Source organism: Bos grunniens, chromosome 10, assembly GCF_055505025.1.
Source record: "Bos grunniens cultivar Pamir isolate PY7600 chromosome 10, Bosgru_T2T1.0, whole genome shotgun sequence".
In the NCBI taxonomy this organism is placed as follows: domain Eukaryota; kingdom Metazoa; phylum Chordata; class Mammalia; order Artiodactyla; family Bovidae; genus Bos; species Bos grunniens.
The window spans coordinates 96,533,552-96,556,791 of NC_141174.1; the positions used below are offsets into that span (position 1 = coordinate 96,533,552).

The 23,240-nt window shown below is 45.1% G+C and overlaps 1 protein-coding gene across 3 annotated transcripts in view; it reads left to right on the forward strand.

The window, feature by feature from the left end:
* The first annotated feature begins 2,477 nt into the window (after positions 1-2,477).
* The window catches only part of SFXN1 (sideroflexin 1), a 62,111-nt gene continuing 41,348 nt past the window's right edge, over positions 2,478-23,240 (forward strand). For all 3 annotated transcript variants that reach the window (XM_086319024.1, XM_086319023.1, XM_086319025.1), the window contains exons 1-2: positions 2,478-2,552; positions 18,895-19,067. In XM_086319024.1, coding sequence (XP_086175150.1) covers positions 18,904-19,067 — 164 coding nt within the window. In that variant the 5' untranslated portion in view covers positions 2,478-2,552; positions 18,895-18,903. The remainder of the gene's footprint in view (positions 2,553-18,894; positions 19,068-23,240) is intronic.

The following is a 23,240-nucleotide window of genomic DNA, read 5'->3' on the forward strand; positions in this document are numbered from 1 at the left end:
GCAGCATCAATGTGGCAAAAGATAACAGATAAACTTTGTATCTACCAGCCCTCTCTCTCATCCCCATTCTGCCCCAGAGGTAAGCATCCCCGCCATGTGCTCATAGCACTTACTTTCACAGCCCATATTACACTGTGACAGTGTTTATACTGAGTTATAATCATTTATTGTAACTACTTGTTTACATATTTATCTCCTTGACACTAAGTTATTTTAGGGAGGAATTTTTTTTTAATCTTTTTAAGCCTAACACTCGGCACAATATGTAGTAAAGAAAAGAAACTGGTTAAACGTTCCTAGGAATTATGAGTTACCAAATCGCTAGCCAGGTTGAATATCTTTCCTTGGGTATTAGGGTCGTTTGTTTTTCCTTCGCCATGAATGGCATGTTTCATAGTTTTCTGTATGTGTTTCTATTGGATAGCTTCTCTTTCTTCCTCTTAATTTGTAAATCTTTTAAAATATTGTTTCCATATGTATTCTTTGTCAGATCCATGTATTGAAAACAACTTCCTGCCAGGCTGTAAACAAACTCTTTCCCTTTTATTATGGACTACATGAATTGTTTAATGAGGTTTAACTTTTTAATCTTCCCTTTATATTCCATTCATGCATGTATGCTCAGTCACTCAGTCGTGTCTGACCCTTTGAGAACCTATGAACTGTATGTAGCCTGCCAGGCTTCTCTGTCCATGGGATTATCCAGGCAAGCATGCTGGATTGGTTTGCCATTTCCTCCTCCAGGGGATCTTCCAGATCCAGGGATCAAATCCACATCTCCCGCATTGCAGGTGGATTCTTTACCACTATACCACCTGAGAAGCCAATAGTCCATCTATTTCGTGTTTATTTAAGCATGCCCCCTTTATTTCCGGGTCATAAAGGCACCCTCCTATATCGTCTTCTAAAACTCTGGGAGTTTTGTTTTTCGTATTTGGGTCTTTGAACTGTGTGGAGCTCACTTTCATAGATGGTTTAAGGTAGGGATTCAATTGCCTCAGCATCATTTAATGGATATTTAACCTTCCCCTTCACCTGAAAGTGAAAATCGCTCAGTCCTGTCCGATTCTTTGCGACCCCATGGACTATACGTCCATGGAATGAATTCTCCAGGCCAGAATACTGGAGTGGGTAGCCTATCCCTTCTCCAGAGGATCTTGCCCACCCAGAAACTGAACCGGGCCCTGCTGCATTGCAGGCGGATTCTTTACCAACTGAGCCACAGGGAAGCCCAGACACTGGCTCGCCTTCACCTGGGATGCAGCTAGCAGCAGGTTTCTCTATGCGCAGGGCTGATGTCTGGTACCTCTATTTGGCCCACTATTTGTTGACGCCTGCGCAAACACACAACCTCTGTGTTCACAGGACAAGCTACTCCACCTTGCTCTTTTTCTTCAAACTTGCTTTGGCTATTTCTGGCTTTTTATTTTTCCATATTCATTTTTACCGTCACCTTGTCAAGTTATACGCCACACCCTTATATGCGCTAGAGTAGTCAGAATTTTGTTTGGAAGTGCATTCAATTTTTAGGCTGATTTGGGGGAGAATTTACGACTTTAAAAATGGAATCTTCCTATCCTCTAAATAATGTAAATTCACCATTTATTAGATTTCATCTGCCTCCAAAATATACCCAGAATCCAGTAATTCTCACCAATAACCAACTTGGTCCAAGCCACGATCATCTCTCCCCTGATTAGCCAAAGTCGCCTGCCTACCGCCTCTCTGCCTCCATGTCACCTCCTCCACAGCAGCGGGGTGAGTTTTGTGAAGACATAAATCAGGTCATGGCCCTGGCATCAGGGCAAATCGCTTTGTCGCCTCCGTGTCAGATTCCACACTTTGGGAAACAGTGGCTTAAATGAATGTGACTGAGACGATGCTGGTAACTGGGAAATGATCAACTAAAGGGGGCGGAATGGGTAGCATTTCCCTTCTCCAGGGGATCTTCCCAACCCAGGGACTGAACCCAGGTCTCCCGCATTGCGGGTAGATTCTTTACCCGCTGAGCCACAAGGGAAGCCCAAGAACACTGGAGTGGGTAGCGTATCCCTTCTCCAGAGGATCTTCCGGATCCAAGAATCCAACCGGGGTCTCGTGCATTGCAGGCGGATTCTTTACCAACTGAATGAGAAGATGAGTGAGTGAGAAGATGAGCAAGAAGATGCTGGTAACCGGGAAATGATCAAGTAAAGGAGGCGGTCTCTTGGAAACCAAAATGGAAGCGGAGGCACCGGCCTGAGCAGAGCCTCGCACCGCCGCGAGGATGAACTTGGGAGTTTCTGATGGACTCAGAAGCAAACGCGCGGGCACAGCGGTTCCGCTCCCGGATCAGGCGGAGGCTGCGCCCAGAGCGCAGTGACAGCGAGGGTGCGTCCGGGCCTCCTGGCCTCGTGGCTGCGCACGGGGACGCGCTCCGAGGGCGCGCTCCGGGAGGCGGCGACGGCGACGCGCGGGGCCGCCGTGGCGGGAGAAGCGTTTCCGGTGGCGGCGGAGGCGGCGCCGAGCAGATTCTGTCTGAGAGCTGCGCCGGCTGTAGCCAGTGAGTAGCGGTGAGTTGCGGGCCTGGGTGCAGTGGGTGGGAAACGCGCAGGGAGCCGGGCGGACGGGCGCGGGCTGGAGCTGGGGCTCGCGCCCGCGGGCGGCTACTGGGCGACCCCCCACATCCCGGCTGGGAAATCAAAAACCCCCTCGGCCTGCCCGGGACTCCCCGGGCCAGGGGGTCCCTGCACCTTGGAAACCCCACCTGCCGTCCCGCTGCCTGAGCTCCCCACCTCCGGCAACCTGACCTCCCGCGAGCTCCGCCCGGAGCCCTGCGGTGGAGCGGGTCCCCCGGCACGGAAGGGGGTTCATGCATCCACGCTTGCACGCGCCCTGCCACGCCGTCCTCGGGGCCGCGTGCCGAAACCCGCCGCGGGGAGGGCACCAAGATGGCTGCCGCGGGGACGGGTGCGGGCGAGTGCAGGTGGCCGGTGACACCGACCCCCGCGTCCCCAGCTCCTGGCTCCTGGCGCAGAGCGGGGCTCCAACCCTGGAACGAGCCATCTATTAGGGAAGAGACCGGCAGGTGATGGAAACAGCGGTGGTCCTCTCAGAGCTTCCATCTCAGTGCTGACCTCCTGAGCTTTCGCACTTGTCACGGGTCTCTAACCTTCTGAGAATGACAGTAGCCACAGTGTCTACTAAGTGTGTGCAGGTGATCCAGGTCCATGCATTTTTACATTACATTCCTGCAGCCCCATGAGGTACTTGGCCTTGCCTTCCTAATCCAGATGAGAAAGGAAACTGGATCTCAGAGAGGTTGTGCATCCTGCCTAAGGTCACACAGTGGGTCCTCTGTAGTCTCAGCTTAAACGTTACTTCCTCAAAGACGCTTTCCAAACTTGGCTGTCTTGTTTGACATTTGTTTTTTCCATAAGATAATTTGTCACCAGTTGAAACGAACTATTGGCTTTCTTGTTTGATTCTCTGCTTGTGGTCAGGACCTCTGTTTTTCTTGCTCATCTGTCTGTTCTCTGCACCAGGTAGACCCTCACTGAATATCTGTTGAGTGCCTGAATGAAAAAGCTTAGCATGGGGAAAAAAAGCTTAGCATGGGTGACTTCAGAGCTTGGACACTGAATCAGTCCATGAGCCACTGCCTTCTGAACCCCCATGGCATTTTGTTTGTACTTATCTCAAACTTGTAATCTCTCTTCTGCCTCATTGTCTAGATTTTTTCCTTGCATGCCTCTAGCTTTTCTCTTCCTGTGCCCATCCCCAGTTTGTTGAGCTGCTTCTATGTTTCAGGCCTTGTAATAGGTGTGAGATGGATATGCAAGTGAATAAGGAAGCTTTGCCACTCTTGTGGTGCTGAACTTGGACTTGACATGTAAGATTGACTTGCCATATAAGAGGCATATAAGATGAGAGGGAATCTGGGACAATGAGGCTCCACCAGGAGGTTCTGGGACCTCAAGCAGCTCCTTTCTCCCCTGAGGACTGTGGGTGTCTGGTTTGTAAAAAATGATGGTGTTTGGAGAGGTGGGTATATCAGTTTCTCTCCAGCTCTCATATAATTGTTCTAAGTCTGTATTCAAGGGTTCAGCTGAGTGTGCAAGCATTTAAAGTCCCATGGACTTTCAGGAAAGTGTTGATACCTGAGTTGCGGTTGTCAGAGAAAAAGCTGTAGCTATAATTCAGAATCAGGAAAATATTTAGAACGCTTTTAATAGTCTGTAGAAGTTTTACAAAATCCCATGTGGATGGGTATAGAAGGAAGCCCAGAGGGCAGCTGGAGCATCCGTGACCCTTGGAACAGATGCGTCATACAGCTCCTCAGTTCTCTGATGCCTTGGAATGAAGAATAGCCTCTAACCTATTAAGCAAGCAGTGCTTAGGTGCATTCGATTGGAGTATGATAGTGAATGGAAGAACCTTTTGTTTGAGGTTAAAGGTAAGCAGGCAGTCATTTTTTAAAGGCTGAAGATGGCCTCGACTTGAGAACTTATTGTCAGAATAGAAATCAAACCTACACTCAGTTAATTATACAAAGTTTAAAGTTATCAAGTTTTTGGTTAACTATTACTTTGTGAAATAGACAATATATATAATCTGTGACTTGATTTTTTAAAGTAGGTGGTAAAATATGCAACTTGGTATGTCCAAAGTGCTAGAGTTTGGGAGTATTTTATTATTTTCACAGGCTGACACCACTGTCTCTAGTATAAACCAGTAGGATTTTTTTTTTTTAAATGGATAAGAACTTCACTCATCATAAGAAATTGATTAAGAAACTCAAAGGTGATCTTGAGGACCATCGAAATACAAACAATGATTATATTGTCACCTGTGTGTTTGAAAGTTCAGCTAAGAATGGGATCTTCCCTGTGAACTGGGAGGTAGGGGGCAGGAATGCTGGCAGGGAGACAGACAGACGGCAGTCATTCCCCCATGGCTTCTTGATTCTACACAGGCCCTCTGTCTTCATGCAGACATGTCCCTGAAACAGAGGAAGGTATGCAACAGAAGGTCATGCTGGGATTCGAAAGAATCTGCTTCTCAGCACAGGATTCAACTTAGTGTTCTATAAACTGATATCCTGAGTGGCCACACCCGTAACAAAGGAATGCTGTGTGCTAATGACCATCTCAAAGCCAAATTAGGAAATGTGCTCCTTGAATAAATGTTATTGCTGTTGCCATTCACATCACTTTTGGCCTCACAAGGGTCCGGAGTGAAAGAAAGAGTTAGTTGCTCAGTCGTGTCCGACTGCAGCCCCGTGGACTGTAGCCCACCAGGCTCCTCTGTCCATGGAATTCTCCAGGCAGGAACACTGGAGCGGGCTGCCATGTCTTCTTCCTCCAGGGGGTCTTCCCAGCCCAGGGATCCAGCCTGGGTCTCCTGCATTGCTGGCAGATTCTTTACCATCTGAGCCACCGGGGAAGCCAAGCAGGATATAAAATCAGGTAGAAATGGCATCTTGGGCATGACACTTGGTTTCGCTGAGTAGCTTTACAAAATAGGGGGAAATTTCTTAGAGAGCTGAAGTGAGAATTTAGCTGTCTAGTAACATGTGGAAAGCCCGGTATCTGGCACACAGTGGTCTCTCAGCCACATCCCGCCCCGGGGACTGGGATAGGGTATGTCGCACTTTCTGGCCCTAACCAAGTAAACCAAGGGCAACCAGATTCCTTCCCAGCTTTTTCAAATGCAGTTATCTTAACTAACAGTAAGCTTCCAGTTTAATAATTATCATTGTTAATCTTTGTCCAAGGTTAAAGGTCTTTTCCCAAGTCCTTGGGAGAGCACATTTCCTGATAATTTGTTTTCTGTGAAGTAAATTCTTCTTCTTTTTTTTTTCACAGTAGTTAAGCGTTTTCTTGGCATATAACTCGAATTTTGAAATAAAGCTTATCTTAGGAGAAAAGTGTTTTTCTCAGGTGTTTCTGGTCATCCTCAGGCAGTTCAGGCAGCCAAGCACTATTGTGCCCCTCGGGTCCCACCACACCAGCGGCCACCGTGTTTATGGACAAGACTTCAGCACATGAGGACAGGAGAGTCCGTGCATGGAGAACCGCGTGTCAGTGACGATCTGACATTTGTCTGCCCCTTCACATTTACTAAGGCTCAATAAAGCCCTCCTGTACACCTCCATTTTATAATCCTTTCAACTCTATGTCAGCCAACCCTCATCTCCATCTTCAAGATGAGAAAGTTGAGGCTCAGAGAGGCAGAGTGAGTCACCCAGTGACATGCTTAGAACAGAAGTGACAGAATCAAGACTCTAACCCCGACTGCAGTGGTTCAAGTCCGGTTCTCATTCTGCGGGTTGGTTGTCAGGATGGATACTCAGGGAACCAGAACGTAGAGTAAGGGCTCTTCCTCACAGGACCCAGCCAGCAACTAGTGTGGATGGCCATGGAGTCATCTAAATATTTATACTTCCCCAGAAAGAGGATAAAAACCTTCCCTTGATTGGAAGAGCATTCGGTTATTAATGTTTACTCGTAAGTTTTATATTCTTTACCACATAGTGTTTCCCAAACTTAGCTAGTCATAGGATGATGGTGGTTTAGTCACTAAGTTATGTCTGACTCTTTGCGACCCCATGGACTGTGGCCCACCAGACTCCTCTGTCCATGAGATTTCCCAGGAAAGAATACTGGAATGGGTTGCCATTTCCTCCGCCAGGGGATCTTCCCAACCCAGGGATCGAACCAGCATCTCCTACGAGTCATTCATATCGAAGTCATCAGTAAGGTTGATAAGTTAGTTGAAGACTTCAGTGGAGGTGGGTAATGTCCATCCGAAACAAGCTCTATATGGGAAGGGTGTCTGTACGTACGTTTGGGGAAATTTAGGCTATAGTCATTAGAATGTGTTTGCTTTTCAGTCTGTTCACTGTGTATTGGGTCTTTCCAAATCCAAGGCCAAGCCAGCGTGGGGTGCAGGAGAGGACTCCAGCCCATGCTGACAGACAGGGACAGTGACAGTTAAGTTGCTCAGTCGTGTCCAACTCTTTGCGACCCCATGGACTAACCTATCAGGCTCCTCCGACCATGAGGTTTTCCAGGCAAGCATGCTGAAGTGGGTTGCCAGGGAGTCCATACTGAATGTACAAATTAATTTTGTTCTGGGCTTCCCTCGTAGCTTAGTCCATAAAGAATCTGCCTGCAATGCAGGAGACCCTGGTTCAATCCCTGAGTTGGGAAGATTTCCTGGAGGAGGGCACGGCAACCCACTCCAGTGTTCTTGCCTGGAGAATCCCAGGGACAGAGGAGCCTAACAGGCTACAGTCCAGGGGGTCGCAAGAATCAGACACAACTGAGCAACTAAACCACCACCACTGTGGCTTCATCACCGGGCTTCCTAGGTGGCACCAGTGGTAAAGAACCCACCTGTCAATGCAGGAGGTGTAAGAGACCTGGGTCTGATCCTTGGGTGGGGAAGATCCCCTGAAGGAGGGCATGGCAACCCACTCCAGTTTCTTGCCCGGAGAATCCCAGGGACAGAGGGACCTGGTGGACTGCAGTCCGTGGGTGGCACAGAGTCCGCCATGACTAAAGTGACTCGGCATGCACACACACTTCCCCCTCATCCTCGTGGTGCCCAGTGTCGTCACAAGGCTGTCCAGCGAAATGCCTCCCTGTCTCCTCTGAGCAAATTCCTGCCCGAGAAGCACTTGCTCTAGTGTTGTCACCGTCCATTGTCATGAAGCACTGTGAGAACCACATCATCAGCTGTGCTCAAAACGCTCTGGAAAAGTGTCTGATCTTTGACCAAAGTCAGCCTGGACAGGGGAGAGAGGGAGGAAGGTTCAGGGACTGCAGGCAGGGGTATGGCTATGCTTTTCATGCATAAACCAGACTTTATGCTTAAAGTACACCATCAACCATAAACCTACCACTACCACTGGGGGCTTCACTTCCTATCCACGATGGTGCCCTGGGCAGGCAGCCCCATGGCCCAGCCCACAAGCTGGCACCAGGTGTGCGGGCCGGATGACCCCTAAGCGCAGACCCTGGCAGTCAGTAGGCGCCCACGATGCTGCAGGACCAGGTGTCCAGGCCTGCCAAGCTTCAGCAACGAGGCAGGTGGAAAGCTGCTGTGCCCAGGGACCCCTGCATAGCAGTCAAGGTCATGGGGTGCTTTGCCCCCCAAGGCAGCTCCTGGGGCAGGAGCCCCCGCCTTGGCCCCCTGCACTTTGGGCAGAGGCTCAGAGCTTCTCCTGGGTCTACAGCTGGGGAGACAAGTGAGCCAGGGCAGTGGCGCCTTGTCCACTGTCCCACAGTTTTAGTATAAAATAAGAAATAAATTTCATTTGTTTTGTTTTCAAACTGGACTCTTATTTACAGAAACTGGTTATTTTATTTAGTTGAGCTATTCCAAATCCTGAAAGATGATGCTGTGAAAGTGCTGCACTCAATATGCCAGCAAATTTGGAAAACTCAGCAGTGGCCACAGGACTGGAAAAGGTCAGTTTTCATTCCAATCCCAAAGAAAGGCAATGCCAAAGAATGCTCAAACTACTGCACAATTGCACTCATCTCACACGCTGGTAAAGTAATGCTTAAAATTCTCCAGGCCAGGCTTCAGCAATATGTGAACCGTGAACTTCCTGATGTTCAAGCTGGTTTTAGGAAAGGCAGAGGAACAAGAGATCGAATTGCCAACATCCACTGGATCATGGAAAAAGCAAGTGAGTTCCAGAAAAACATCTATTTCTGCTTTATTGACTATGCCAAAGCCTTTGACTGTGTGGATCACAATGAACTGTGGAAAATTTTGAAAGAGATGGGAATACCAGACCACCTGATCTGCCTCTTGAGAAATCTGTATGCAGGTCAGGAAGCAACAATTAGGACTGGACATGGAACACAGACTGGTTCCAAATAGGAAAAGGAGTTCATCAAGGCTGTATATTCTCACCCTGCTTATTTAACTTATATGCAGAGTAGATCATGAGAAACATTGGACTGGAAGAAACACAAGCTGGAATCAAGATTGCCGGGAGAAATATCAATAACCTCAGATATGCAGATGATACCACCCTTGTGGCAGAAAGTGAAGAGGAACTAAAAAGCCTCTTGATGAAACTGAAAGAGGAGAGTGAAAAAGTTGGCTTAAAGCTCAACATTCAAAAAACGAAGATCATGGCATCCAGTCCCATCACTTCATGGGAAATAGATGGAGAAACAGTGGAAACAGTGTCAGACTTTATTTTTCTGGGCTCCAAAATCACTGCAGATGGTGACTGCAGCCATGAAATTGAAAGACGCTTACTCCTTGGAAGGAAAGTTATGACCAACCTAGATAGCATATTCAAAAGCAGAGACATTACTTTGCCAACAAAGGTCCGTCTAGTCAAGGCTATGGTTTTTCCAGTGGTCATGTATGGATGTGAGAGTTGGACTGTGAAGAAGGCTGAGCACTGAAGAATTGATGCTTTTGAACTGTGGTGTTGGAGAAGACTCTTGAGAGTCCCTTGGACTGCAAGGAGATATAACCAGTCCATTCTGAAGGAGATCAGCCCCGGGATTTCTTTGGAAGGAATGATGCTAAAGCTAAAACTCCAGTACTTTGGCCACCTCATGTGAAGAGTTGACTCATTGGAAAAGACTCTGATGCTGGGAGGGATTGAGGGCAGGAGGAGAAGGGGATGACAGAGGATGAGATGTCTGGATGGCATCACTGACTCGATGGACGTGAGTCTCAGTGAACTCTGGGAGTTGGTGATGGACAGAGAGGCCTGGCATGCTGCGATTCATGGGGTCGCAAAGAGTCGGACACGACTGAGCGACTGATCTGATCTGATCTGATTTTATTTAGAGTGGGAAAAAAGTATAAACTGTTCCTGGGCTTGAAGGTTGGTGCAAGAAAATGCTTGTCCAATTAGATTGTGGGAGTCATAGTTAATAATTAAAATTTTATCTGGCTTGAGATCAGCTTTCTTTGTAAGAATGTTCATATGGCATTTCTGATTCACCTTTATGGTTTTGAAATTGGTGGGGGCAGGGACAAGCTCTCAAGTTTAGTTGGTATGTCTTACACCAGTACACAGTTGTATTAAAATCCTTTTTAAATAGTTTTATTTATTTGTTGTTACTGAAGTTTAGTTGATGTAAAATGTTGTGTTAGTTTCAGGTGTACAGCAAAACTCTTCAAGTATGTATATATATACACACACACGTATACATATATATACAATAGGTCCTTGTCGTGTGCCTGTTGTATATGCGTGTGTGTGTGTGCTCAGATGCTTCAGTCATGTCCACCTCTTTCTGACACTATGGACTGTAGCCCGCCAGGCTCCTCTGCCCATGGGATTCTCCAGGCAAGAATACTGGAGTGGGTTGTCATGCCCTCCTCCAGGAGATCTTCCCAACCCGGGGATCGAACCCGAGTGTCCTGCATCTCCTGCATTGCAGGCAGATTCTGTACTGCTGAGCTACTGGATGTATTTTATATAATGTGTAGATATTACTCACAAATCCCTAATTTATCCCTCCCCTGACCCCCACCTTTCCCCTTTAGTGACTGTAAGTTTTTTTCTAAATGAACGTATTTACAAAATCACGTCCTTTTAAGTAGTAGAAAGAGTGCAGTGTTATAGCCTAATGCTACTTAGCATATTGCTACGAATGTAGTACCTTAACACAACTAAATCTTACCCTAAAACAACCATATATTAGCTTATCTTTCTGGAGGTCGGAAGCCTAGACTGGTTCTGTGTTGCCTCTGGAGGCTCCAAGGGAGACTCTCTGTCCCTGCTCTTGGTAACTTCCAGAGGCCGTGCCCCTCACTGGGCTCCTGACCCTGCCTCACACCAAGCTCTGCTTGTCCCTTGTCACATCTGCTTCTCTGACTCTACTCTCCTACCTTTCTCTTTCTCTCACAAGGACCCTTGTTGTGATCAGGCCCACCTGAATCGTCCAAGGGAGTTTCCTAGTCTTAAGAGCTTTGACTTAATTATGCCAGCGAAGTCCCTTCGCCAGATAAGGTCACACAGTCAGAGTCTGGAGCTTGGGGGCAGGCATCTCTGGGGGGCCATGGTTCTGCCTGCCACAGTCTATACAGAGTGGGTGGCATGAGGTTTCAGTGTTGGGCTTTTGGCAGGCTAGGCCTGGCATCTGATGATAAGCCAGCCTTCTTCCTCCCTTGCTGGATAGCTACGAGCGACTTCTGAGAATCTTACTCTCCTCCTCTGTGAGTTGTGCATAATATGCCTAAAGCACAGTGTTGTGGAAACTGACATAGAATATTCTTCCACTGGCACACAGTAGGGGCTTGAACTCTCAGGCAAGTGCACAGCCCTGTTCCTTGTATGCAATAGAAACTCCAAAACTGTTGGAGTTCCTTTCCCTATCCGTCTCTTTTTCCTTTGCCTGTTAAAGAAGAGACTTTGTATACACTACTATATATAAAATAAACAACAAGATCTTACTATACAGCACAGGGAACTGTATTCAATATCTTATAAGAATCTATATGGGAAAGAATCTGAAAAAGAATATATATACAGATACATACATATATTGATACCTGTCTGAGTCACTTTGCTGTACATCAGAAACTAATGCAACGTTGTAAATCAACTATACTTCAACTTAAAAAAAAAGAGACTTTGTGAGGCCTCCACAGCCGTCTTCTCCTGTATACTGTGGGCACCATAGGGTTAGCGTAGCTTGGAGCTTCATGGTATGAGTAGACCTGTTTTTATTTAAGGGGAAAAAGAAGGGCCTTAAAGACAGCCGTTCTGTGAAGACATTAACTGCTGTGATTTGAGGGCGGGGGATAGCTGAAGGAGTAATAGAGAAGAGAATGATCTGGCTGACCAGCACCCGAGAGTCCCGTCCAGCTTTGGGCCTCTGCCCACTTCCTTCTGCTGCCAGCACCAGGGGCACACCCTGGGCGGTTATTTCCCCCTCTGTGCCTCTGTTTCCTGTGTGATGGGCACATTGAGGGCATCATTTTTAAGATCTTCTCTAGCTCTTACCCAATTAGAACATCTTTTATGAAGTACCGTGTTATAAAACCAGATCATGTTTTCAATAACGTGACCTTAAGTTTGCCCCATATTTAACAAATTAGAGGTTGGTTGCATTGTGGGAGACCTGGGTTCGACCCCTGGGTCAGGAAGATCCCCTAGAGAAGGAAATGGCAACACACTCCAGTATTCTTGCCTGGAGAATCCCATGGATGGAGGAGCCTGGTGTGCTACAGTCCACGGGGTTGCAAAGAGTCGAACACGACTGAGCAACTTAACTTTAACTTTTAACTTGTCGTTAAGAATGAGAATTCTCTGAAAGCTAAATTAACTTTTTGTTGTTGTTGCTGTTATATATATTAAGTGTAGAGGGGAAATAGTGACAGTGAGAATTAGACTTTACAGGGAAGAAGGATGACTTGGTACACAATTTTATGAGAAGACATCAGTGTCAGATACCCATGGGGGAGCACAGCAGCCCACTCAGGGCTGTGAGAAGACAGCTCCCAGCCTCACACAGAGGCGCAGCCTGGTGCCTGGAGAGCCGGAGGCCCAGGCCCAGAGCGCCTGCAGGAGCACCTGCTGGGCCCTGTGCTAGACCTCCTGGGCCGAGTCTCCAGAAGGCTGACAGTGTTTGTCTTTTTCAGAAGCTCTTCAGGTGATGTCAGTGTGTTCTGTTGGTTAGGAGCCACCAACAGGAGTCCAGTACAGTAGAGTACAGGAGTCTGTACTGGGGGCTTTGCAGGAATAAGAGTGCCCCAGGGCGGGGCCGCTAACGTGCTGTGTTGCCACTCCCTGCTTGCCACCACCATTGCTCATCCTTTTTAGAATTTGTCAAGATAACCAGCTTGCAGTATTCTCACTCCCCCGATGACCCTTTGGGACTTGTCTCCACTTCCTCACTGCCCAAGGTGGAGACAACCAGGGGGATCTTCCTTTTGGGCAGCGGGACGACTGGTAGACTCACTTCCCCTGTCCTCCAGGACAGCACCCTGCTGAGCTCCTACCCACTGTCACCCGTCGCAGCCTCTTTTGCTGTGACTTAGTCTTTCCCAACCTCTTAACATCTGAGGCCTTGGGTTCCTTCTCTTTTTACATTCACGTCCCTGTTGATCTCCCATTGCATGAGTTTCCGCAGTCTCTGTGCTTATAGCTCCCAGATGAGTAGACAAAAGCTCTCCTCTGAACTCCAGACTCTCCCTTTCAACTGCCTCCTGGACATCTCCACTTAGAAGGCCCCTAGGCATTGCAAACTTCATTCGTCCAAAGCTGAACTTGCTGTTTTCTCCCTAACATCTGCTCCTCTTCCATCCAGATTACCTTAGGAGTCATGCCTTTTTATTCTGTCCCACCCCCTGTCCAAGTTAGCAGGAAATCCCGTTGGCTCCATCAACAGCATATCCAGAACATCAGCGCTTCTTGACAGCTCCCTGCTGCCACCTGCTCCACCATCAGCCGTCCTCTGGATGTCTGCAGGAGCCTCACAGTGACTCTTCCTACGTCTGCTCTTATCACCCCACTGCATTCTCCACACAGCAGCTAGAGAGGTCCTTTTAAATTATAAGTCAGATCATTTAGTCCTCTGTCTGGAACCCACCAGTGACTCCTGTTTCCCTCAGGGTAAAATGCAGAGGCCTCACAGTGGGCACAGGCACCAAATAATCCTATTCCAACTTAACCCCCTCCCCATGCCTCTCAGACTGCTCATCTCCTGTCCCCGTCTTCCTCTCTCCAGCCCAGCTGCACACCTTCTTGCTATTCTTTGAAGACATCCGCCTCAGGGTCTTTGCCGTGTCTGTTCCTTCTCCCTGGCATGCCGTTCCCCCAGTGCCCGCATGCTCCATTTCATCTCTTCACTCCCATCTTGCTCCACTGTTATTTTCTCAGTGAGGCCTGCCCTGACCGCCCTGGTTCAAAACACACTCCCCATGATGGTTCCTATTCTGGTTTTTCCCCAAACCACCTATTACCTTCTTGTATATCTGACACTTGGTTTACTTTTGTGTTTTTACTGTCTGGCTCCCCTTCTATTCCCACCATCCCACGTCAGCTCCACCAAGGCAGGAATTTTTGTCTTTGTTCACTAATTTACCCCAAGAATCTGTCACAGGGTGGATGCCCAGTCAGTGAACACTAAAGGTAGCAGAATTTTCTAGACTTTAAAGAAAGAAGAAACCTGTAAGTCTGGTCTTGGCAAGAATTTCTTCTGTATTTAATCTGTGACCTACTGCAGTGTAGAGTATAGGAACTATACCATTCAGAAATGGGAGTGAGTTTGACCAGATTATCTGGTTTAATTATTACAGCATAGAAAGTATAACTGTAGAAACAAACTGTGACCTATATGCATAAGTGGAAATTCAAATGATGATCCTGAGGCAAAGCCAGTGTGAACTGTGTGTTATAGATCCATACTGGAAAAAGCACAGAAATTGGAAGTGCTGAGAAACTTCCATAAAACCATGTTAGAGTTCTATTATGTTAATATCTGCTGATCAATAATAAAAAATTGGGACTTTTTTGTGTCCAGCCTTTTTCAAAATTTATTTTTAATCTAGTTTACAAAAGCATTGGCTCAAGACAGGGGATTGGAAATGGGAACAAACCAAGCAGGGCTTTGACCACACAGTTTAAGACACACCGATCACACAGGCTCGGGCGCCCTCAGGGAGCCGGAGTGAAAAACACGTGAGACCTTCTGTACCTTTATGAGTTATCTCAGAGATCTTCATTTTATTGTCTCCTACAGTGATTTTCAACTTTTTGTTTTTTTGCTTTTCTTCCCCCCCAGCAGTAGAACCCTCTTTTTAAAAGATCGTTGCCATAAAACACAGCTGTAGAAGGCAGATGAAAGCAGACCTACTGTGGTTGAGTATGAATCCCCTCCACTCCCCTCAGTTTCGTTCAGTCGCTCAGTCGTGTCCAACTGTTTGCGACCCCATGGACTGCAGCACGCCAGGCCTCCCTGTCCATCACGAACTCCCAGAGTTTACCCAAACCCATGTCCATTGAGTCGGTGATGCCATCCAACCATCTCATCCTCTGTGGTCCCCTTCTCCTCCTGCCCTAAGTCTTTCCCAGCATCAGGGTTTTTTCCAATGAGTCAGTTCTTTGCATCAGGTGGCCAAAGTGTTGGAGTTTCAGCTTCAGCATCAGTCTTTCCAATGAATATTTAGGACTGATTTCCTTTAGTATGGACTGATTGGATCCTCTTGCAGTCCAAGGGACTTTCAAGAGTCTTCTCCAACACCACAGTGTAAAAGCATCAATTCTTCAGTGCTCATCTTTCTTTATAGTCCAACTCTCACATATACACAACTACTGGAAAAACCATAGCTTTGACTAGACAGATCTTTGTCAGCAACGTAATGTCTCTGCTTTTTAATCTGATGTCTCAGTTGATCATAGCTTTTCTTCCAAGGATCAAGTGTCTTTTAATTTCATGGCTGTAATCACCATCTGCAGTGATTTGGGAGCCCAAGAAAATAAAGCCTGGCAGTGTTTCCATTGTTTCCCCAACTATTTGCCATGAAATGATGGGACCAGATGCCGTGATCTTAGTTTTCTGAATGTTGAGTTTTAAGCCAACTTTTTCACTCTCCTCTTTCACTTTCATCAAGAAGCTCTTTAGTTCTTCTTTGCTTTCTGCCATAAGGATGGTGTCATCTGCATATCTGAGGTTATTGATATTTCTTCAGCAATCTTGATTCCAGCTTGTGCTTCATCCAGCCCGGCATTTTGCATGACATTCTCTGCATATAAGTTAAATAAGCAGGGTGACAATATACAGCCTTGACGTACTCCTTTCCCTATTTGGAACCAGTCTGTTGTTCCATGTCCAGTTCTAACTGTTGCTTTTTGACCTGCATACAGATTTTCCAGGAGGCAGGTCAGGTGGTCTCGTATTTCCATCTCTTTCAGAATTTTCCACAGTTTGTTGTTATCCACACAGTCAAAGGCTTTGGCGTAGTCAACAAAGCAGAAGTAGATGTTTTTCTGGAACTCTCTTGCTTTTTTGATGATCTAATGGATGTTGGCAGTTTGATCTCTGGTTCCTTTGCCTTTTCTAAATCCAGCTTGAACATCTAGAAGTTCACAGTTCACATACTACTGAAGCTCAGCTTGGAGAATTTTGAGTATTACTTTGCTAGTGTGTGAGATGAGTGCAATTGTGCAGTAGTTTGAAAATTCTTTGGCATTGCCTTTCTTTGGGATTGGAATGAAAACTGACCTTTTCCAATCCTGTGGCCACTGCTGAGTTTTCCAAACCTGCCGGCATATTGAGTGCAGCGCTCCACTCCCCTAGAGGTCACTAAAGTCCCTCAGCAGAGCCCTAAGTCCCTGCACACAAGTCTGATTCCTATTTTCCTGGGCATGAATTGGAGTTTCTGTTTTACTTTTTATATGTTTTATAGATAATATATCTTATGTAGTCTTATTGAAATTTGGACATTTCTTCATACAGTGACCCAGCTCTTTGAAGTGTTTCCTCGTATATCCGGACTTAACATGCATGACTTAAAGGTGCCCTAATTTGAAATTTAGACACTTCTTTTATCGTAGCAGAACTGGCTCAAAACTAGCAGGGACAAACCTTAGTTAAATAAAGTCATGTGTATTTCAGTGAGAGAAATAACAGTGGAGGGACTGGGGCTGTCTCAACAACAAAGGAAGAGATAGGTCTTTGAGAGCATCTTGGAGAATGGTGGAATTTAGGGAAGCTTAATGAAGAAATATTATGATTGACTCAGAGCAGGGCTTGGAGAAGGCCATGGCACCCTACTCCAGTACTCTTGCCTGGAGAATCCCCGGGACGGGGGAGCCTGGTGGGCTGCCGTCTACGGGGTCACACAGAGTCGGACACAACTAAAGTGACTTAGCAGCAGCAGCAGAGCAGGGCTGGCTGTGAAGCTCTGAACCATGAAGTAGCCCCTTGACCTTGTTTCTGTGGAAACAGCAAAGTTAAGAAAGATTTGGAATATTGTTTCCAGAAACTCCTTAATCTGAAACTGTCCTCCTGGGCTGGAAATCCAGGCTCCTTTTCTGTGTCAAAAGTGGGATATTTCATTCTTCCAAGTTTTATTTCAAACAACAAAGTTTCTGACAGTCTGTGATTATGGAGAACAAGGTTTCTTATCCACAAGTGAGATAAGAAAGCGGGGTCACCCAAAAAATGGGGTCGTTATGACACCTTTTAGCTGTATTATGAGTTTCAGAGAAATATGAAAGGAAGTGTTAGTCGCTTAGTCATGTCTGACTCTTTGCAACCCCATGGACTGTAGCCCACCAGGCTCCTCTGTTCATGAAATTCCAGGCAAGAATACTAGAGTGGGTTGACATTCCCTTCTCCAGGGGACCTTCCCAACCCAGGGATCAAACCTGAGTCTCCCACATTGCAGGCAGGTTCTTTACTGTCTGAGCCACCAGGGAAGCCCCTGGGAGAAATATGGTTTCCAGTTAACTTCACAGCTGACTTTATCTGTTTGTCATCTCAGCCTGTTTTAAGAATAATAGGGCTAATTTTTTACTTTCTCACTCTCACTGACCCGCTATTTCACATACACTGCATTCCTCACATCTGCGGGCCTAACATGCTTGATTTTGATCCCGTGAGCCATGATACATGTTAATTTGAGATTCTAATAAAGTTTAAATGGCAGGACTGACATCTTAAAACACCTGCCATCTAGTGAAGCACTGAAAATTAACTTAATGAAAAAATGACCTGGAAAAGAAAGCTACTAGAAGAACCAATATTAGAAATGTAAGAGGAGGAAACCAGTATGAGAAAGCAGTGGTTTGAAGCCATAATAGTGACCAAATCCTTGGACCTTCTAATATTGTACAGAGAGATATAGTTTAAGGAAGTCACTAGCGACGAGGGAAAAAATTAGTAGACAGTGATACAGCGTTACTTTAAAATAACATAAACTTTGAAGGTGTTGCTAAATACCCCAAATGAATATTTAGTGCCATAGGGGGTGCTTATGAAATAAGTGCAAGAAATAGTCAGGGTATTAAAATACCAAGTATGAAATCAACTTTGTTATTTGTTTTAATTAGATGATAATATGTATAGAAAATATCTGCAAGGAAATATACAAAGAGAGCAACAATAGTTATTTCAGAATGGCTAAATTATAGTAAGTTTTGTTTCTGTATTCTTTATTTTCTAACATAAACTTATATTATTCAAAATAGTACAATAAGCATATATTAAACAATACAGAGCAGTTCTAACAATAAACATATATTACTCAGAGAAAGAAATTAGTTACTTTAGAAAAAAGTAAGGGTTCTTAGCCAGAAAATAAGTACTTTATGAGAAAAATTATATGCTCCCATGTTATGACTATTCATGGGGTTGGCAAAATGTGTTTTTCCCATTATGACCCTGTTAGATTGAAGAGCATACTTTTTCATTTTTGATTGGTGGTTTTTATGCTGAATAAGGCTGAATGAATCTGAATCTTTTTTTAATTGTAGAATTTTTAGCATTGACCCTTTTTTTGCATTAGTCACTTCTACTTGTAGGAATAACAGATTTAGTAAACCAGAATGCAGTAGTAGTTTGATGTTTCTTTCACCCAGAAAAAGAATTTCAAGCTTCAGTTGATTACTGTTGATGTTATTTCTAACTTTTCATATTTTAATTTTTTTCTAAAGGATAGCTTTTTAAAAGTAAGGGATGATGAAATACTATGTCCTTTTAAAAACAATTGTGTGGGAAATTATTGAAATTTGTTTAGGATCAACTGAGATTTGCAAACAAATTTAGCTTTGGACTTAAATTGTTCTCTGCCATTTATTACAAAGTTATTTTCGCAAACTGAAGTGTCTGTAACTCTTTAGTGTGATTACAAAGTTTCCAATTGTATGGTAACATTATAAATCTTAAATCAGCTTGTCTTTCTGATCCTCTCCAGTCCAGGAAGATGTCTGGAGAACTTCCACCAAACATTAACATCAAGGAACCTCGATGGGATCAAAGCACTTTCATTGGACGAGCCAAACATTTCTTCACTGTAACTGATCCCAGGAACATTCTGTTAACCAACGAACAGCTGGAGGCGGCAAGGAAAGTAGTCCATAATTACAGGTAATACTGCTGCTGCTGCTGCTGTTGCTACGTCGCTTTAGTCGTGTCTGACTGCGTGCGACCCAATAGACGGCAGCCCACCAGGCTTCCTGTCCCTGGGATTCTCTAGGCAAGAACACTGGAGTGGGTTGCCATTTCCTCCTCCAATGCATGAAAGTGAAAAGTGAAAGTGAAGTCACTCAGTCGTGTCCGAGTCTAGCGACCCCATGGACTGCAGCCCACCAGGCTCCTGCGTCCATGGGATTTTCCAGGCAAGAGTACTGGAGTGGGTGCCATTGCCTTCTCCGACAGGTAACTCTAGCGGTATGCCTTTTGACTTAATGTGTTAGTAGATCGTCCTGATGGCCTCTTGTCTTAAACCTTCTCTTAGTGAGTTTTCAACATGTTTTTGCAATTAAATCCTTTTTATCAAAAGAAAAAAAAAGTGAGAAGAAGACAGGTTTTGTGCCCCATTGCTGACCCTTAACAGAAATATCCAAGGTTCATAATAACCTGAATATAAGACAACCATCCTCCAACTCGTAAGTGCCGATCTGTGAGGTGCCCTGCCTCCCACTCTGTGATACAGCTACTCCTGCATCCACATCCTTCTGTCTCCAGGTGGAGACCGCCTCTTACAGAACCAAGTTGTCAGGAATTAGGGTACGTTGGTCGCTTCTTCTTAGATAGAGCCTCAACGAATAAACCCCACATATAGCAGCTCAGATGGGAAGGATGCTGGTGGCATGGTTTGTAGGTTTGGGATGGATTTGGTCAGTTCAAAGAGCCAGGCATGAGGTAGAGAAGAGGCATGAGCTCTAGGGCAATAGTCACAACTTTCATTTATTTTTAATTTTTTTAATGCAATTTTTAAAGGCTATACTCAATTTACAGTTGTTAACAAAATAACTGTATGCTGTCTTCTGAAATACGTCCTTGAGCCTGTCTTATACCCAGTGGTTTATACCTCCCACTCTGCCACCCATATACTGCCCCCTTCCCCAACTTAAAACCACTAGTTTGTTCTCTGTATCTGTGTGCCTGATTCTTTTTTTGTTGTATTCACTGGTTTGTTGTATTTTTTAGTATCCATATATAAGCGATAATATACAATATTCATTTTTCTCTGTCTGCCATATTTCACTTAGTTAGCATTCAGTTCAGTTCAGTTCAGTCGCTCAGTCGTGTCCCACTCTTTGCGACCCCATGAATCGCAGCACGCCAGGCCTCCCTGTCCATCACCAACTCCCGGAGTTCACCCAGACTCAACGTCCATCGAGTCAGTGATGCCATCCAGCCATCTCATCCTCTGTCGTCCCCTTCTCTTCCTGCCCCCAAGCCCTCCCAGCATCAGAGTCTTTTCCAATGAGTCAACTCTTCGCATGAGGTGGCCAAAGTACTGGAGTTTCAGCTTTACCATCATTCCTTCCAAAGAAATCCTAGGGCTGATCTCCTTTAGGATGGACTGGTTGGATCTCCTTCCAGTCCAAGGGACTCTCAAGAGTCTTCTCCAACACCACAGTTCAAAAGCATCAATTCTTTGGCGCTCAGTCTTCTTCACAGTCCAACTCTCACATCCATACATGACCACAGGAAAAACCATAGCCTTGACTAGACAGACCTTTGTTGGCAAAGTAATGTCTCTGCTTCTGAATATGCTGTCTAGGTTGGTCATAACTTTTCTTCCAAGGAGTAAGCATCTTTTAATTTCATGGCTGCAATCACCATATGCAGTGATTTTGGAGCTCCCAAAAATAATCTGATACTGTTTCCACTGTTTCCCCATCTATTTCCCATGAAGTGATGGGACCAGATGCCATGATCTTTGTTTTCTGAATGTTGAGCTTTAAGCCAACTTTTTCATTCTCCACTTTCACTTCCATCAAGAGGCTTTTGAGTTCCTCTTCACTTTCTGCCATAAGGGTGGTGTCATCTGCATATCTGAGGTTATTGGTATTTCTCCCGGCAATCTTGATTCCAGCTTGTGTTTCTTCCAGTCCAGCATTTCTCATGATGTACTCTGTATATAAGTTAAATAAACAGGGTGACAATATACAGCCTTGACGTACTTCTTTTCCTATTTGGAACTAGTCTGTTGTTCCATGTCCAGTTCTAACTGTTGCTTCCTGACCTGCATACAGATTTCTCAAGAGGCAGGTCAGGTGGTCTGGTATTCCCATCTCTTTCAGAATTTTCCACAGTTTATTGTGATCCACACAGTCAAAGGCTTTGGCATAGTCAATAAAGCAGAAATATATGTTTTTCTGGAACTCTCTTGCTTTTTCCATGATCCAGTGGATGTTGTCAATTTGATCTCTGGTTCCTCTGCCTTTTTAAAAACCAGCTTGAACATCAGGAAGTTCACGGTTAACATATTGCTGTAGCCTGGCTTGGAGAATTTTGAGCATTACTTTATTAGCGTGTGAGATGAGTGCAATTGTGCGGTAGTTTGAGCATTCTTTGGCATTGCCTTTCTTTGGGATTGGAATGAAAACTGCCCTTTTCCAGTCCTGTGGCCACTGCTGAGTTTTCCAAATTTGCTGGCATATTGAGTGCAGCACTTTCACAGCATCATCTTTCAGGATTTGGAATAGCTCAACTGGGATTCCATCACCTCCACTAGCTTTGTTCATAGTGATGCTTTCTAAGGCCCACTTGGCTTCACATTCCAGGATGTCTGGCTCTAGGTCAGTGATCACACCATCGTGATTATCTGGGTCGTGAAGATCTTTTTTGTACAGTTCTGTGTATTCTTGCCACCTCTTCTTAATATCTTCTGCTTCTGTTAGGTCCATACCATTTCTGTCCTTTATTGAGCCCATCTTTGCATGAAATGTTCCCTTGGTATCTCTAATTTTCTTAAAGAGATCTCTAGTCTTTCCCATTCTGTTGTTTTCCTCTATTTCTTTGCACTGATCGCTGAGGAAGGTTTTCTTATCTCTTCTTACTATTCTTTGGAACTCTGCATTCAGATGCTTATATCTTTCCTTTTCCCCTTTGCATTTTGCTTCTCTTCTTTTCACAGCTATTTGTAAGGCCTCCCCAGACAGCCATTTTGCTTTTTTGCATTTCTTTTCCATGGGGATGGTCTTGATCCCTGTCTCCTATACAGTGTCATGAACCTCATTCCATAGTTCATCAGGCACTCTGTCTATCAGATCTAGGCCCTTAAATCTATTTCTCACTTCCACTGTATAATCCTAAGGTATTTGATTTAGGTCATACCTGAATGGTTTAGTGGTTTTCCCTACTTTCTTCAATTTAAGTCTGAATTTGGCCATAAGGAATTCATGGTCTGATCCACAGTCAGCTCCTGGTCTTGTTTTTGTTCACTGTATAGAGCTTCTCCATCTTTGGCTGCAAAGAATATATTCAATCTGATTTTGTTGTTGACCATCTGGTGATGTCCATGTGTAGAGTCTTCTCTTGTGTTGCTGGAAGAGGGTGTTTGCTAAGACCAGTGCATTTTCTTGGCAAAACTCTATTAGCCTTTGCCCTGCTTCATTCCGTATTCCAAGGCCAAATTTGCCTGTTACTCCAGGTGTTTCTTGACTTCCTACTTTTGCATTCCAGTCCCCTATAATGATAAGGACATTTTTTTTGGGTGTTCGTTCTAAAAGGTCTTGTAAGTCTTCATAGAACCGTTCAACTTCAGCTTCTTCAGCGTTACTGGTTGGGGCATAGACTTGGATTACTATGATATTGAATGGTTTGCCTTGGAAACAAACAGAGATCATTCTGTCATTTTTGAGATTGCATCCAAGTGCTGTATTTTGGACTCTTTTGTTGACCATGATGGCTACTCCATTTCTTCTGAGGGATTCCTGCCCGCAGTAGTAGATATAATGGTCATCTGAGTTAAATTCACCCATTCCAGTCCATTTTAGTTTGCTGATTCCTGGAATGTTGATGTTCACTCTTGCTATCTCCTGTTTGACCACTTCCAATTGAAAGGTTGTTGTTGAATCACGCGAATACACCGGGATTCTTGGCCCCCGGAGGAGAAGAATTCAATCCGGGGCCAGAGACGAGGCTTGATCGCTCAGAGCTTTTGTGTAATAAAGTTTTATTAAAGTATAAAGGAGAGAGAGAAAGCTTCTGACATAGGCATCAGAAGGGGGCAGAAAGAGTACCCGCTTGCTAGTGTTAACAATGAAGTTATATACTCTCCAGTGAATCCAAAGAATGTCTGGA